General features: G+C 40.0%; 1 protein-coding gene and 1 non-coding gene across 4 annotated transcripts; one reads left to right on the top strand and one right to left on the bottom strand.

The window, feature by feature from the left end:
• Positions 1-214: 214 nt before the first annotated feature.
• Positions 215-16,483, bottom strand: NFYB (nuclear transcription factor Y subunit beta). 3 transcript variants are annotated; one of them, XM_061125493.1, is made up of 8 exons: positions 16,341-16,483; positions 13,644-13,731; positions 6,955-7,048; positions 5,420-5,550; positions 3,379-3,576; positions 2,047-2,128; positions 1,270-1,349; positions 215-664 (listed from the first exon to the last, which is right to left on the bottom strand). In XM_061125493.1, the coding sequence occupies exons 2-8, from the start codon at positions 13,647-13,649 to the stop codon at positions 632-634; spliced, it is 624 nt and encodes a 207-aa protein (XP_060981476.1). In that variant the 5' UTR covers positions 13,650-13,731; positions 16,341-16,483; the 3' UTR covers positions 215-631. The 3 variants fall into 3 exon arrangements, with proteins under 3 accessions (XP_060981476.1, XP_060981477.1, XP_060981478.1); XM_061125494.1 differs by lacking the exon at positions 16,341-16,483 and adding an exon at positions 15,179-15,633; XM_061125495.1 differs by lacking the exon at positions 215-664 and adding an exon at positions 679-1,102.
• On the top strand, positions 7,853-7,924 carry TRNAE-UUC (transfer RNA glutamic acid (anticodon UUC)). The gene has a single exon. It is a non-coding gene; the product is annotated as a tRNA-Glu (tRNA).
• Positions 16,484-16,749: the final 266 nt, after the last annotated feature.

Here is a 16,749-nt window from a genome sequence, read left to right as displayed (position 1 = left end):
GAATAGGGCAGACAATATTTGCTTCTGCATTCACACTTAATCTCTCAATTACTTCTAAAAAAAAAATGGTACTGTTTAAGCTATGAATGTTTTACAAAAAAAGTTAATTTTTAATAAATATGGCAAATGCTAAAAATCTAGCTAGGTTATCATGCAAGATATTATATAACCAAGACAAACTCAAATTTATAATAAAGGCAACTTGCATTCAAAATGAACTCTACCCTTATATTTTATTAAAAGGGCAAACATCATGAATTAACCCAGCTGCTTACTTGAATTACAAAAGTAACATGATTCAATATGAAAATAAGAAACTGTCTACAAATCTCTGACAGTAATAAATTGCAATATACAATGCATACAGGAGTCATACAGAGCAACAAACTCTCGTACAAAACAAAAATATTTTAATACCTTTAAAATCCAAATTTTTCTTTAAAATCATTCATGAAAAAGATTCTCAAGTCAGAATTAACACCTCAATTAGTCAAGCATTGGGAAGCTACATTACAGCTATTTAATATACAAAGAGACATCTTTTCACCAATCAGTTCCTTCTAATGTCTCTGTTCCAGAATCTGTATACAGACTTGGTTCTCTATACTCTCCGTTCCATCATTTCTTCAGATCATGAAAACTGAATTTGTTGAACGCCAGAAATCTAAGATTTGAAAATTTAAATTGGGCATAATTAAAGAAAAAACAGTTTAAAAGTAGCATGTCTACTATAACATTCAAAGAATAAAACCAGAAGGCAATGAAATGTAAGACTAGTTCCCACCCCAAATCTCCATTCTCTCTACTTAAGGGAGCTACTTCAATAATCTCTTGTATATCTTTACAGAAATCTATGTGAATACACACATTCCCTCAATATCCACAGTGGACTGGTTCCAGAATGCCCTGTGGATGCCAAAACGCACAGATGCTCAAGTCCTTTAGTCAGCTTTCAGTATTCATGGGTTCTGCACCTGCAAATTCCATCTGCGGATTCAACCAACGACGGACTGGAGACGGCATATGATCCACAGCTGGTTGAATCCATGGTGTGGAACCCGTGGATATGAAGGACAGGCTAAATGAACATCTGTGTACATATCTGTAACCATAAGAAAATACTATACACAGTTATATATTTTGAGAAAACAATTTTTAACAACCCTCTTTATCCAGTTCTTAATAATTATGTTGACGTTAACTACCTGTGATTAAAAAAAAAAAATTAATATAATTTAAGTAATTTAAAATAAAGAGAAAGTACGGTACCTGTTGATATGATGTTGTGTAAACCATAACATTTTGTTGCTGACCATCTGCAGTTATTAAGCCAGCTGGTAACTGGTTAGCTAGAAGACAAACAAACAAATACAAAAGTAGGTAAAGAAGTGCATCTGCTTTCTTGACCTGAATCTTAAGGCTGGGTGATTTTCCATTTAAAAAAAGTTGCCCCAAAAGCACATTTTTTCCTATAGCATTTTTTCAATTTTCTGAAGTGTACTTTCGCTAACTGCCCATGTGCATAAAAGATGGATTAAGTTTCTGATTCATAAATACACCTAAACTCTAGGCTTAGGCTTGGCTGAGAACAACACTTACATAACTAAGCAGTATGTATTTTAAATATGAGAAATATAAAATATATACATATAAATTTTACATGAGAAATACAGTCACCATAGACCTTTTATTTCACAAATGCCTAATGTCTCAATTTTTAAGAAACCTTCAGTTCAAATTTATTTAAATCACAAGATTTAATATTATAAACAATTCTCAATATTCCTATCTCATGAATCTTAAATAATAAATTAGGGACTATGGAAATCAGAACTATTGGTAAAAGATTATAATCTCTGCAGAATTAAAATTTATACACTTATCCCTCAGAGACTTCAAATATAAGGGCACGAACTAGTAAGAGCTATTCAAAATAGTGCTATGTCAAAACACACAGTGCTAATATTCCAAAAGCTCCACTAAAGACATATCCTGTTAATCACCGCCAACAATTGGGTTGCACAAACGTATCGTAACACTGCTTACTAAACGCCTCCTCTGTGAGCTCCTCGCTTAGTCCATCTGTAGCTGTGACTGCTCCACCGATTCCCTTCTCTCCTTTCATAGCCTGGGGAAGGAAACGAAACAGTCATCACTGGTACTCGAAACAGCAGCAACAGCAACAAAAACCTGCTTCCTTAAATGAGAGTGCTTACTTAGTTCCTAGAATTAGAGGCTTCTATTACTATAAAACTGTTTATTAACACTTCTGGTTAATAACATATGGGGAGGTCCTTCAAAATGCTAACTGTTACATATGCAGTGGTCATCACAAGACAGTGTTAGTAATGACCTATAAAATCTAAAATATTTATAAGTAAAAAGTTATTCTAATTCGACACTACGTCAAAAGGAAAAGAAAAGTCTAATTACAGATGAAGTAGTCTGCAAAATATTATAAATACTCAGCTTGCAAATCTACTACAAATGATCCCAGTATCATTTAACTATATACACATCTCTTGGCCAACTGGGCGGCACTGAGGCAGACAGTTGGGAGTTTAAAATTCCTAAATCAGGACTACAGTTTGGATCAATGTCTGTCCACACTCAGGTTCTAGTAGTCTAATGATGCTGAAGATCTGGAAAAGTTCTGTAAAGAATTAACACATTCTCTTCCTACTCCAGTCATTTTGTACCGATATCACAAAGTTAATGGGATTCTAACACTGAAGACATTAAGAAAATATTTTGAAAGTAGTATGAATCTGACACCCAAGTTGGAGTATAGAATTTAAAAATATGCTGATCTTAATTCATTTTCACAAATTCATATCATAGGCAAAGAAAAACCAAACATGAGATGTAGAAAAATTTAATTAATATAAGAAAAGGATATAGTTGTAGTTCCCTATCTTTTTATCTAAACGGCCCCAAGCTCTGAGATACTACCTCTTTTAAATTAGTAACAATAACAGCATGTGCTATTAATGACATTATTGACCATTCAGTATGTGCTAGGCCAAGGGATGTACATGGATTGTTTTACGCTATCTTCTCAGTAACTCTGTGAGGTAGGTCCTATTATTAGCCTCACTTTACAGATCAGGAAACCAAGGCCTAAAGTACTTAAATAGTCTGCCCAGGGTCACGGAGTTCAGCATCCAGGTGGTGTAAATCCAGAGTCCATGCTCTTTTAGTTATTACATAACTATGCTGCCATTAGTAATAAACAAAGGGAAGAAGAAAGGACTTACTATTTAAATTCAGTAATATAAGTGATTACATACTTCTGAGAAATGATTCATATGTTTAAAAAGTTAAAGCAAATAGTGTACCTTATTTTCTTAAAAGCATAATGGGAGACACTTTACTTACCTCTCTGAACTTTTGAAGGTACAATTTCAAAGGTTCTACATAACTGTCGAAGCCTAAGGTAGACATGGCAAAAAGAATATCTTCTCCATTGATTGTCTTCCGTTTCTCTTGATGGCATCTTTCACTTGCTTCAGATGTTATAAAGCTGATGAACTCGCTTACACATTCTTGAACACATTCTTTGGCATCTTTTGCAATCTGAGGAGAAAAATCGAAGGTAAATCTGCAGGGAATATAATCACCACTTTCCTAACAAACTGCAAAAAATAAAAGGCTATTCAGAAGAATATAAATTTCAGTTAATGACTGTTAACCTTTAATATTTAAAAATATCTGCTGATAACACTGAATAATGTATGCTATCAAAATTCAAACCCCCACAGTGAGACTGAAAACTCAAATACAAGGAGAGAGGCTTTGACAGCTATTCACAGAAAACAGAATTTAGGTATAAAAGCAACCACTAGATGACTCTATTACCCAATAAAGATGAAAATTCTTACTAACCAAGTGCCCAAGAAAATCAATCCTCTTATGTCTGGAGTGTATTGTGGGCTAGACTCAAGTCCCGCTTCTCTGCACTGGCACTTCCACCAGTGAGGACACCAGAAAGTTTTTAAAAACAGATAAGTTTGTGTAAGGCTTACAAGGGAGTGAAATAATGACATCTAGTGACATTTTTATTAATAAAGACACACTTTGTCAGGAATAGGTTTTGAGTTTATGAAAAAGCCTACCAAAAGAAGCACACACCTGTCATCGAAAAGTAACAAGAGTTACTGCATAAATGCAGTCAAGCAAGATAATAAAATGTGAGCTGTATACAGGACTTTAGATTTTCTAGCAGCTACGCTAAAAAAAAAAAAAAAAAGATGAAATTAATTTTAATATATTTTGTTTAACCTAATAAATCCAAAATATTATCATTTAAACATAGAATCCATTTAAAAGTTGAAGTATACCTCAATAAAAAACATTTTAAAAATTGAGATATCTTTATCCTTTTTTTTCAAACTATGCCCTCAAAATCTGGGGCATGTTTTATATTTACAGCACATCTCAAGTCAGACCAGCCAACATGTCAAGTGCTCAGTGACCACAGGCGGCTAGTGGCCACCGCAGCCGGCGGCGTAGGCCTGCATAGACAGCAGTGAGCGGCAGTATGCCTCTTCCCCCTAACACAGGAGGACCGTTCAAACTGCAACATCTAGGCTTAAGGATATATTTTAATAATATACTTCCTTGTAAGCTTTATTACTTTCATAAGTATTTTCTAAACTATAATAAAATGAGAGGGAACAAAAAAAAAAAAAATGAGAGGGAACTTATTATGCAATGTAAAATATAAAAAGTGTGGACTTCAAAAAAAAAAAAGTGTGGACTTCAGACCAAGTGATAAGCAGAGTGACAATAAATTTTTAAAGCTGTTATAGGTTAACTATTTATATGGTTGTTTCTCTATGAGACAAAGCAACTTAGAAACATCATGCCAAGGACTTCCCTGGTGGTCCAGTGGTTCAGACTCTAGGCTTCTACCATAGGGGACATGGGTTCAAACCCTGGTGGGGAACTAAGATCTCACATGCCATGGGGCATGATCAAAAATAAATAAAAATGTAAAAATATCATGCCAGCTGAATTTAAATGTATATTAACATTTACAATTATAGACAGAGTTTCCAGATATATAGACTTGGGCAGAATATCCATTAGTCCAACATGATCCAATTCTGATGCAACATTTTAGAAGTTACAACTTCACAGGCCCCAAACAATGTACCTATTTTTAAAACAATTCTTAATTCTGTTTTATCTCCTTTCAGCAAGTGGGGTAGGGGGAGCTTTGGGGGACATAAGAGAACTGAAATTGAACACTGCTCAGTAACCAAGTGTGTACCACTGAACTAAGTATTCTGCTAAAAGGCTGAATGACTGAAACCAATAGCTAACTACATTCATGAACTATGTGTACATGTAGTTTTACTTTCCCCCTCTTCACCCCTGAAAAATAAAACTTATTTAAATTTCTCCTCTGCATTACCTTTCCCGTTTGCGGTATGGCATTTTTCATTATCCTTGCAACGTTTGCAATTGGAAGGTATATATCTTGTTCTCTAAAACTTTCTTTTGAACCGTTCGTGTCTTCATGATCATTCATGCTGTCCTCAGTATCTAAAGGAAAACAACAGGTTTATAGGTTCTCATAATTTTTACTTTAAGATAGAGAAGACTACCTGAAACAATCTAGGATAAGTGACATTCTGATTCATCTCCTATTCAGGATTAAAATGGCAGGTCTTTACATAAGTTTCCCAGGGCCATAACTGAATATCTTCATTAATTTCAAATCCACTGCCTAGAGTACTTTTATCCTCAACTCTGCCTACTAACTCTCCCAAAAGCTCAAATATGTCTCTCCTGCACTTTCAGAAGCGATTTCTCTTTCACAAAATACCACATGTGCTTCTTTGTTTCTTCTCTAACACATTTTGTAATTCTTATTTCTCATTCTCCTCTTAGCTTTTGGCTGAGCTTTATGTATGTATGTATGTATGTATGAGCTTTGATCAGCTTTATGTTCTTCCATTTGGTATAGCAGCTTCAACAGAGCAGGTTATTGAACAAATAAATATTTGTTACATAACTTAGCTATAACACATAAGAGACTGACCTGTGGCTCCATGCATATAGCTAGATTAACAGGATGTGTGTTTATCCAAAGCCAAGTTTATGTGAACAGAAAAACTGGACTTGAATATTACTGACCCAATTGCAGTATTACTAAGGAAGTAATGTTTTTTGAACAAAGCTATAGTGGTAATATAATGTTCTTACAAAAAGTAAATTTTCAAATTATATAGATTTAGATATAACTGAAGTGTTCACAGTACAAGTATCCTTTTATGATTAAATGCAGTATCCTAAAAGTAAACTTCCCATTCTTTTGTATATGTTACATAAGAAAGGTACTTAAGTTGATTCAATTTATATTTTTATGTGTTTAAAATGATGTTACAAAATTAACTTGTTTGAATTGTTTAAAAATGAAGTAAATAATCAATTACCCACCCTCAACTACCTTCATCTTAGTATTTTTTAATTCTACTCATCAGAATGCCACAAAAGCAAATTATTTCTGACAGGCCAACATAATGCTGCCATTCTAATACATAGTTAATACTTGATATTGAATAAAAAATAAAACTACATCTGTTCATAAGTACTGGAAATATAACAGCTAGCACCCACCCACTAAAGAACTAGTTTATTCTATCAATTGAATAAGAATTTTCCATATATAATACTTAAGTAGGGAATCAGTAACAAATTAAAGAAACTGTACCAGCTTTAAAAAGGCATACGTTTACAAAATTCTTTTCTAAAACCCATCATTCTTTTGAAAACTATTTCTAATAAAAATAGGCAAGTACACCTTTTAGACAAACACTCAACTGTGACAAAAGATTTCAAATTTTCCCGTAAAGACAAAAGTAACCTAGAACATCACATCAATAAAATTTCCACTTTCTCATTTTTTCCTACTTGTGAATATGTTTCTAATTGTGGCTTTCTTACCATCATGAGGCTGTATAACATAATGACTCCCTCCAATATAGTCTGCAGAAATCCCTAGTTGAGAAGCATCTGTGGTAGAACTGTCACCATCCATCTACAAGGAAAAAAAGCTTTTCAATAATCTTCAGTAAAACTTGTCTAAAAAACTACATAATAGATTCAGTGCTCATAAACTGTTATAGGATGAGTCAATTACATTTTCCATAGCTCTAAGCTACGGAATGTTTACTAAAAGAAACATTTACTAAAATGTTTACTAAAAGAAAACATTTCCACTTCTTGTTTTGGAAACGTTTTAATAATTTGCCAATGATTCAAGATTCTCCTACCTACCCTCCATAAGTGATAAGCCTACAAGGAAATGAATCTAAAACACACATCTTTCTTTTCAATTGCATAATCCTCAAATACCATACAGGCAAGCCTGACTTACAGCCTAATTTATCCCTGGAATAACAAGAAGAGCCAAAATCAGCTTGTCAGTAAGTCACCTGGAAGTCACCTATATCCAGCATGTTCAGCTCTCCTGCTAAAGCCAGGTGTATTCCTACACAAGCATTTTTGCTCTTGCTGCAGACTTTCTTTGCTATCTCAGAAGTTCTACAGAGACAATGCCCTGGTTCAAACTATTGTTTGGTATAAGAAACATGGATTCCTTGCACAATTCTGTACCCATGCAGCCCAAAAGTACACCCACATTTTGCACAAGCTCATCACCTCTAACTGAAAGGTTAATTTTCTCTACCCCCCACCCCCTACTCCCAGACTTTTGACTTGTACAGAAAAAAAGAAAAGGAAGGGTCGGGGAGATTGGAGATCTGCATATAAAAATATGAAAGTATTATAACACAGACAAAAATGAGTGTTAAAATGAGTATTTTAAAAGAACCCTGGGAGTTCCCTGGTGGTCTAGTGGTTAGGATTTAGCACTTTCACTGCTATGGCCCTGGTTCAATCCCTGGTCAGGGAACTGAGATTCCTCAAGCCATGCAGTGTGGCAAAATAAAGCTAAAAGAACCCTGCTTATTTATACGCACAGCTGAGTCCCTCTGCTGCTCACCTGAAACTACCACAACACTGCTGACTGGCTACATCCCAGTACAAAATAAAAAGTTCAAACAAAGCAAAATAAAAAAGAACCCTGCTTAATTTTGCTCAGAAGTAAAAGGAGAATCTGGAAAAAAAAAAGTGAAAACCATAAGCCCTGAACTGTCTCTATTCCAACATAGCAAATCCTGGAAGTCTTTCTGCTTTGCAAATAATACTATTGAAAACAATAAGGAACTGGCTATTTGTGGGTAGAAATTTTTTGAATGTATTATCTGAATAAAAAATTCCTAAATGTTTATCAAGGTCCATGACCTAGCACAAACTTGATGTTATTAACTGCAATATTTGAGTCCTTATGCAATACCTTTTTTCCATCTCTGTTGGATTTTTATCTATTAAATAATACTAAAACACCAGGCTAGTTTCCAAGCCTTCAACAACATGGCATTTGATGCATCTGGTGAGGGGCAGAAAAAAGAATTCACCTACTTTTAATAATTTGTAGAAGTACAGGGTACCTATTTATGATGCTTCTTAGTGCCCTCTAAGAGGAGGTAAACAACAGTCAGTGAGCTTGGATTTAGACTCTCACTGATCCCTGAAAAGAAGCATCCTTACCAGTTAAATGTATTTCTATATAAAATGGAAATAATTTCACCTTCCCCATCTTAAAACAGCTAATATATGCCTGATATATTACCCAAATATAAAATGCTATTTTGATCCTAAAGTGCTAAAAAGATACTAGGAGAATAGCCTTTAATAGGTATGATGATGGACTTATTACCCATGAAAAAGTTCAATTAGGATAGCTATGAATTGACTGGTTTTTACAATGCCCTAGAGGAGATCATTGGAAAAGACCCTGATGCTGGGAGGGATTGGGGGCAGGAGGAGAAGGGGACAACAGAGGATGAGATGGCTGGATGGCATCACCGATTTGATGGGCATGAGTCTGAGTAAACTCCGGGAGTTGGTGATGGACAGAGAGGCCTGGCGTGCTGCGATTCATGGGGTCGCAAAGAGTCGGACACGACTGAGTGACTGAACTGAACTGAGGGGAGATCAAGGTACCAGAGACAGGATCAAAGTGGTTGTTTAAGAGTGTACAACTGGAAACAAATCCAGTTTGATTTTTTAGGAAGGTGGGGGGATGAAGCAGTAACAAATCTTTTGCTAAATCAATGTCTACAAGATAGCCTGGGTTTTTTAATTAGCTGATGAGCAAGACTCTTGAAATAAGGATGGTCTAGGAGATTAATTAATTTACAAATACAATGTAAAAAAGTATAAGTCACATTATCTTGTCCTGAACTGGAATTAGCAGCAAGATTATCACTGGAACTAATAGCATTAGCTTCTAAACCTCAGTCCTCTAAAAAATATTCCTACAAGTTTTTCACAGAGTTGTTAGAATTACAAAAAGAACAGAAACCTGCTGAGGACGGACGGACCTTGGCCCACAGTGTACTCAGGAGATGTCAGGTCTCACTGTCCGTCCTTTGAAGATGAGCACACGTCAGCCGCTTAGCTGTGTGTGGCTTTGGTTCTGCAAGCCTCAGCTTTTCTGTCACTTCACCACTCCTGTCTTCCTCTCCTCTATTTTTCTACCATTAAAATCCTGCCTGATACTTTAATCCCAGTGTTCATCCATCTTCCTGAATCTGATTTACCCTATTCCCTACTCTGTAAGCCAGAAATTAAGTGTTCCATCTTGGAACCCCCAAGGCTTGGAAATTCCACATATTAGCCTCGTCTTTGATGCCTATAATATGCTAGCTATTCTCTTATTTATACATATAAAAAATGAGGGGGGTAACTTGCTAGATACATCCCAAAAGTTTTTTCCAGTTCTAAAACTTCCTATCAAAATTTCAAAATAGTTTGTACAGCATAAGTAAGTCAGTGAACAAATATTTACCAAGTAAGCACCTAGTATTTATCAGGTCTGTACCATGTGCTGCCGACCTCACAGGTCAACAACAAAGACCAGGTCTCTGTCCTGTCTTGTAGAGAAGACAAATATTACACAAACTGGGGGCAAGGGGAAGGGGTGGGGAGCGCAGCCCATTAGCATTTCCAAGGCACAGGCTCTGGAATCAGATCATCTGATTTGAATTCCCTGCTAATAACTGGCAAGTGGGATGAGCATAGTACAATAAGAGTCCTCAGTAAATGTTATATATAGCTATTAAATAATTATAAATCATTAACTAATTGCTAGCGCCCAATGCTAAGGAAAACAAAGATGTTTTATGATACACTTTTGCAGCTGACTCCATAAGGGACCTCAATCAAGGAAAGGCATCTTAAGAAGATGACATTTACACTGAGACTGAAAGATGAATAGCAATCAGGCAAACAAAGACAGGACAAGAATGTTCCAGGCAAAGGAAACTGAGGCACAGTCCTGGTGGCCTGGAATGAGCTAAGTAGTGGCTAGGTCAAGCAGTGCCTTGTGGACAAGAGTAAATCAAAAGAGAGTTTTAACAGAAGAATGCCAGCCCAATTTCTTTTAAAAAGATCACTCTGGTTACAGTCCCACGTAGACAGTTAACTGGAAGAGGAGCAAGAATGGGGTCAGAAGACCCATAAGAACCATTTGCTGCGTTTAGGGCAAGAGTTCAGGCAAGACGACGAACTTTCCCAGTACTGACAGGAAGCAGCGCTGGAGAGCAGCAGCAGTGACTGCAAAGCTTCTCACTGGTAAAATCACCAGACTCTGGCTGACTGAGGAGGAGCTGGAGGAAAGACCAAGGAGAACGCTGGGATTCTTACAGCTGGCGAGACAGATGGCTTTCCCTGGAGAATGCACAAGGACAGGGGAGAGCTGGGTGATGCCGAGAGCCCAGCTGAGGCTGGTGGCCAGGCACGTCTAGTGGGGACGATAGGTCCAGCTGTGATACTTACAGGCCTGGTAAGAACAGAGAAGCTAAAGTGGTGGATTCCATCCAGACAGCAAACAGGAAAGGGCTACTGGTAAGAATGATCAATCATTAGATCCAAGGGAACTGGGAAATACCAACAAGGAGTCAAATCCCATTAAATTAAGTATCCTAAGTATTTAGTTGAACTGATAATATCGTTCTCTAAAATATTAAGTGCAATAAATGGCCGGCTGATTAAGTAGTAAATTTTATTCTGTAATTTTTTGATGTGGCAACATTTTAACTATACTAATAATCTGTTGCACAAATGCATAAATAGTGCCCTTTTTAATATGTTTAACACTCACTGAACACTTTCTAAATATCTTATGCAATGTTCATGACCCAATGAAACAGGTGAGAAAACAGAGGTTATATGAGGCTAATGACTTGCCAAAGGTGGCACCCTATATGGGAGTGAAGTCTGGAGTCTCATATGCCAAGTACTGTAATTTGTTCTTGATAGGTTTTCAAATAGTCCTTAAGCCTATATCTTTAATTTGCCCCCTCTAAATTCTGAGTCTACTGACTGTATACTGAAAACATTCAACGATACCCCTCAAGCAAAGACAATATTAACTTTCCCATTTTCAAAAGGAAGTTACTATGAAAAGTGAGGTACTGTATAAAAAGCACTTAGCAAAATGCATGATACACAGTAAGAACTCAACAAATGTAACCTAGTAGTATTACTGTCTCTTCAAATACAGTTCTCATCTTCTTCCCAGGCATAAGTCTTTTCTCTTTCACACAACCCCTTTCACTGGTTCTCTGGATCAATTCCTTATCTCTTTGTAGATAAGGAATAATATAATGATTCCTCATCTCTGATACCAGCTTCTTCATTCTTCTTTAAACATTCTTAATCTCCCTCATTAAACACATTGAAGGACACAGACACCTACAGCCTTAATTCTGTTACACACTCTGGTTCAGTCTCATGCTGACAGTCCTTACACACCCTCTTCATTCCAACTGAAACTCCATAACATGTGCGTTTCCATTCCAACAGGATACTGAAACTGCTCACAAAAGTTGCCAGAGATTTTGCCTTCAACCTACTTGACTATTCTTTATAGTGCTGGCCTCTGCTAATCCCACATTTATGCTTGGAATTCTCCCTTCATTTCCAAAGCAGTATTCTTCCCCCCACGCCCCATCCCGCTTAACTGTTAGTTTTAACCATCATTTTCTCTTTCTTCCCTTACTTTCTTAATAAACTCATTACATATCACTTCTATGCTCATAAATCCTACATCTACAACCATATCGTGACTGCCACTCATGCAAGCCAGGCCTGTAGGATATGTTTGATTATCCCGCCACTGGAAACTTAAGATACTGGAAAATGAAATTCACCTTCCCCATCCCTTGCAGGGAGGTAGTGGAGGGGAGCTCTTTTTGAACTCTTCCATTAAGAACAATGCCATCTCTCTGCTCCTCCAGGCTAATTTTACAGTGTCATCTTAGGTTCTTCCATCTCCTCCGAGCTCTACCTAACCAGTGATCTCTTTTTAAATGTTTCCTAGATATGCCCTTCCTTTTCTCCTTCCACTAGATGACAATCCAACCTACTTGGGTACATAATGTTTTAAGACTAATCTTGCTGAAACATTGTTTTTATAACTCTCGAACCTATGATGGTTCTAAAAGTCTTCCACGTCAAATCCAAACCTAGTTTTCATGGCTTTACATGAGTGATTCCATTGTTAAACCTAACTAAACTAAACCAGTTGAAAACTGGTTTTCAACTCTCTTCAGGGCTAAAAAACCTTATTCAGGGATCACCAGGTACAGTTCTTTTGTTTAAGGAGTGAGGTAATCCTGTCTCAAGGAAGCTGTGACACGCCTCATGTCACAGACATAGTAGTATCTGATTCAAAAGTAAAGTACTCAGACAGGCCAAGTGGTATCTCTTCACTAGATTATCCTGTGAGATCCCCACCCGCACCATGCAGATCCACTTCCCTGCCACCAACAGAAGTCATTCAGCCCTGCCTTCAGGGTTCAACTTCTGGTGACAGCATCCAACCCTACTCACCCTTCAAGGCTCAGCTCCGGCCCTACAAGTTCCTTCTGTGACATTCCCAACTACCCAGCCCACCACACCTCTCCTCTTTTCACCTGCGCTACCCTGAGAACCAGCATTTTCTGTTCCACACATAACTTGCCTCTAAATATTCAATTTGACTAAAGCCCTGCCAGCTAAACAGACAGCCACCTGAGATGGGGCAACTTTTAACCCTGCAGCCCAGAGGAAATATTTAATACATGCAGGTCACTGGGAAGGAAGCAACAGGAATGGGGAGAGGTACTATCTGGCCTGGAAAGGCACTCATTTTAGCAGGAATCTCCAGTATACTGCTGCTGCTGCTAAGTCACTTCAGTCGTGTCTGACTCTGTGCGACCCCACAGACGGCAGCCCACCAGGCTCCCCCCGTCCCTGGGATTCTCCAGGCAAGAATGGTGGAGTGGGTTGCCATTTCCTTCTCCAATGCATGCAAGTGCAAAGTGAAAGTGAAGTCACTCAGTCGTGTCCGACTTGTAGCGACCCCATGGACTGCACCCTGCCAGGCTCCTCCGTCCATGGGATTTTCCAGGCAAGAGTGGGGTTGCTATTGCCTTCTCCACAGTATAAACCAGTTATAATTTTGTTTTCAGTTAATTACAGTTCAAATCTAATTAACAACCAGAATGATAAAACATACTTACTGTCATGAAATACGCTGAGAACCGTGTTGTCAGTGGTACTTAAGAACACCTGCCTAAAAAAGGTGTCTAATCTCTGCCCAATTTCAACCTAGAAGATAAACATCTATTAGTAGTTTAAAAAAAAAAAAAAAGGCATAGCCCATAGGCTTTCCTCCTAGTAAAAATTTTAAAGGCATGTATAATTTTACCTGCTATTATTTAATGTAACATATGGCAATAAAATGATGCAAAATGCAAGCACCCAATAAATGTTTGTTAAATTGGAAGATATATTTTGGAAAACTTACAAAAAAGTTAATGCCATTGGGGAGAGATATTGCTTTTCCAACATATATTTAGTCATGTTCATCATAAATATTCATCACAACACACCAAATTATATAATATGCAAGAGACCAAAAAAAAAAAAAAAAATCACATCACGTATCTAAACTATTTAAAATACCAACACCCAGACTTATCAACTTAATTTTTTGTAAGGGTTTTCTTTGTTTTAGAGTGAGAGTTAGGGTCCAAAAGCTCAAAGGGGAAACAAATTTATCTCAGAATGTAATGCTTTTAAATATCTCATATTATAGTGAGAAGATGAATGTTGCCCAGAGAACAGCAAAATCAATTAAGACCTTTATTTATCATTTTAAGGCACCACCATTTTGGACTAAAATTGCATCTGGAAAGCACTTCATTCTCACTGTAAGGCATAAATAGCTGAATAAACTGGCATCAATTACAATGTTACAATCTCCTTTTCTCATTTGCTTTTCCTTTTCTCAAGTAAAACAACTAAATGGAGAGTAGGGGGAACAAAAATATACCCTTTCAGTGTTAATTTTTAAAGGATTAAAAAATATGGATATGCATTCAAGCATGAAATCTAGTAAATAGCAGAAAAAATTGTAAACCACTGAACTGAATTTTAAAATGCCATTACAAGGGTCTAGGCAGCAAGACTGGCTAGCACTGTCTACTCTGCTATAATCTTAAAAGCAATTTCTAATTTCTTTTCAGATAACGTCCTCTTTCTAACCCATAGTTGCCCGGAAAATTCCTTCCTTGTAGCTTTAAGTGTTATTTTTCAAAGGGTGTCTGGGGGGTGGGGGGGGGGAGAATCTTCAGAATACTTAAAATGTAGGAGCTGTATGCATTTATGTATTTTGCTGGGGGAGGGGGTGCACACCTCACTACAATCGCTCACCCAAATAGTTGAGTCAGTATATATTTAGACTTGGTATATTTAAAACACTATGACCGCATATGGTATATATTTTCTTAAAGGCAGGTTATGATATATGTGAAAGCTCAAGGGAATGCATACATCTGTTTAATGTTTAAAGAAATGCAAATTTGTATCCAAGAAAAGCAGCAGACTCTTCCTCCACCCTCCAGTCTCTGGCATCAAGACCCGAGTTTTGCATCAATGCAATCCCTAAATTAAACTACAGGAGCAGTGTAAGGAAGGAATAATTGCCTTTTGAGGTATTGGGGTTAAACTTTTTACTTTACAAATAAAATTCCTATTTGTTAATGCCACTTACATTGATCAGGTTACCTCATCACTTCATATTGTTGATTAGTTTCCGTATCAGAGAGCGGAAACCATCCCAGCAATTCGTGGCACGAACCGTAGAGTCCATGCAGGTTAAGCGGGATGCTATTCTTTTTCTTTTTTTTAAGTCATACATTACCTAACCTTGCTTAAATCATCTCATTAAAGTACTCTGGGCAAGATTACGACTTGTGGGTGCTCCGTAATTCTTTGTTCTCGGAGACTACTACTCTTAAGGCCCGGCACATCCTCCCCGCCTCCCACCCAAGATTAAACCTTAGCCCAATCCGGAAAGCTTCCTTCCCACCTTCGGGGCAAGACCAGGGACCGCAAGCCGCCAGATGGCTGCATTCTTTACGCGTAAACCAGACTGCGGGGAAACCAAATCCATTCCTTCCTCCCGGGGACCTGGCTTCCTCCCCTACGAAGGTGAGCGGGCTGGCCCCGGCCCCCCGGCCCGCCCGGCCAACCTGTCAGTCCCGCCCGCGCCGCGCGGGCTACCCTGGCGCGCATCCCCCCGACTCGCCCGGCCCAGGCCCGGGCCCGCGCCCAACGCCCGCCGCCTGCCCGCCGCGCGGCGCCCGGGGTGCCGGGGCAGCAGACAAAGCGGCCCGGCCCCGCCGTGCCCCCGCGGGCGGGCGGACAGGCAGAAGAGGGGCGCCCCCGGGAAACCCCGCGAGGGGGCCAGGCCGGGGGTGGGGGCAGGATCGCGGCCGGGGGTCCGGGCCGCGTCCCCCGCCCCCACGGCCGGCTCTCCGCACAAAATGGAGCCGGTCGGGACGCCGCCGACAGCGGGCCCGACGGTGACCCGATGCCCCCTCCTCGGCTTCGGGCCCGGAGCTCGGCGGCGGCTAGCAGGAGGCGGCCTGGCCCGCGTCCCGCCGCTCCTCGGCCCGGCGCACAAAGAGCCGAGGAGCGGCCCCGCGCCCGCTCCCCGGCCGGGCCCGCAGCGGGACAGGCCTCGCAGGCGCCCGCCCGGCCCCGGCCCCGGCCCCGGCCCAGGCGGGAGGGCGGGCGGGCAGAAGGGAGGCGAGTGCCCCCGGCCGCGGCGGCGTTGGCGGCGGGGACGGCGCCGGGAGGAGACGGACATTTCATTCGAGCTAAAGTGGAGTCGGTTTAGGAGCGATCATTGGCCGAAGCGAGACACAAACCTCCAATGCAGCCCTGGTTGGCTCCCGTCTCCAATCGGCTGTTTGGTTGGACAGAAAATGGCTGCGAAGGAACCAGTCCCAGCGCGGAGCTCCGCTTCCAGGACTCGGCCTCCCCTCCCTCCGCCGCGGGCCGCTTCCCTCGGCGCGACACCCTCCCTCCGCGCCTCCCGCGCGCCCTCCCGGCACGGCCACGCCCCGGCCCCGGCCCCGCCTCCGACCCCGCCCCGCGCGCCGGCGGCCGGAGCTCCGCCAGCCTGCAGAGCCGGCTGCAGGCTGCGGCGGGCCGGTCCTGCGGGGCTACCCGAGCCGACCAGTGGTCTCCTCGTTCGGCTGAGGCTTCCAGGGACTAGGGCCCGAGCGAGCTGCTGCTGAGGTCTCTAAGGAGTTGCTTCCCGCGGTGCTTTCCCCA

This window comes from Dama dama, chromosome 22 (genome assembly GCF_033118175.1).
Source record: "Dama dama isolate Ldn47 chromosome 22, ASM3311817v1, whole genome shotgun sequence".
Classification (NCBI taxonomy): domain Eukaryota; kingdom Metazoa; phylum Chordata; class Mammalia; order Artiodactyla; family Cervidae; genus Dama; species Dama dama.
This window is presented reverse-complemented; position numbering and strand designations above follow the sequence as displayed.

Coding starts and splice junctions, on each gene's coding strand:
- NFYB (XM_061125493.1), bottom strand. Junction 2,129..3,378: donor ACCTTCAAAAGTTCAGAGAG/GTAAGTAAAGTG, acceptor TTCCTTCCCCAG/GCTATGAAAGGAGAGAAGGG. Junction 665..1,269: donor ACACAACATCATATCAACAG/GTACCGTACTTT, acceptor TTCAAATCTTAG/ATTTCTGGCGTTCAACAAAT.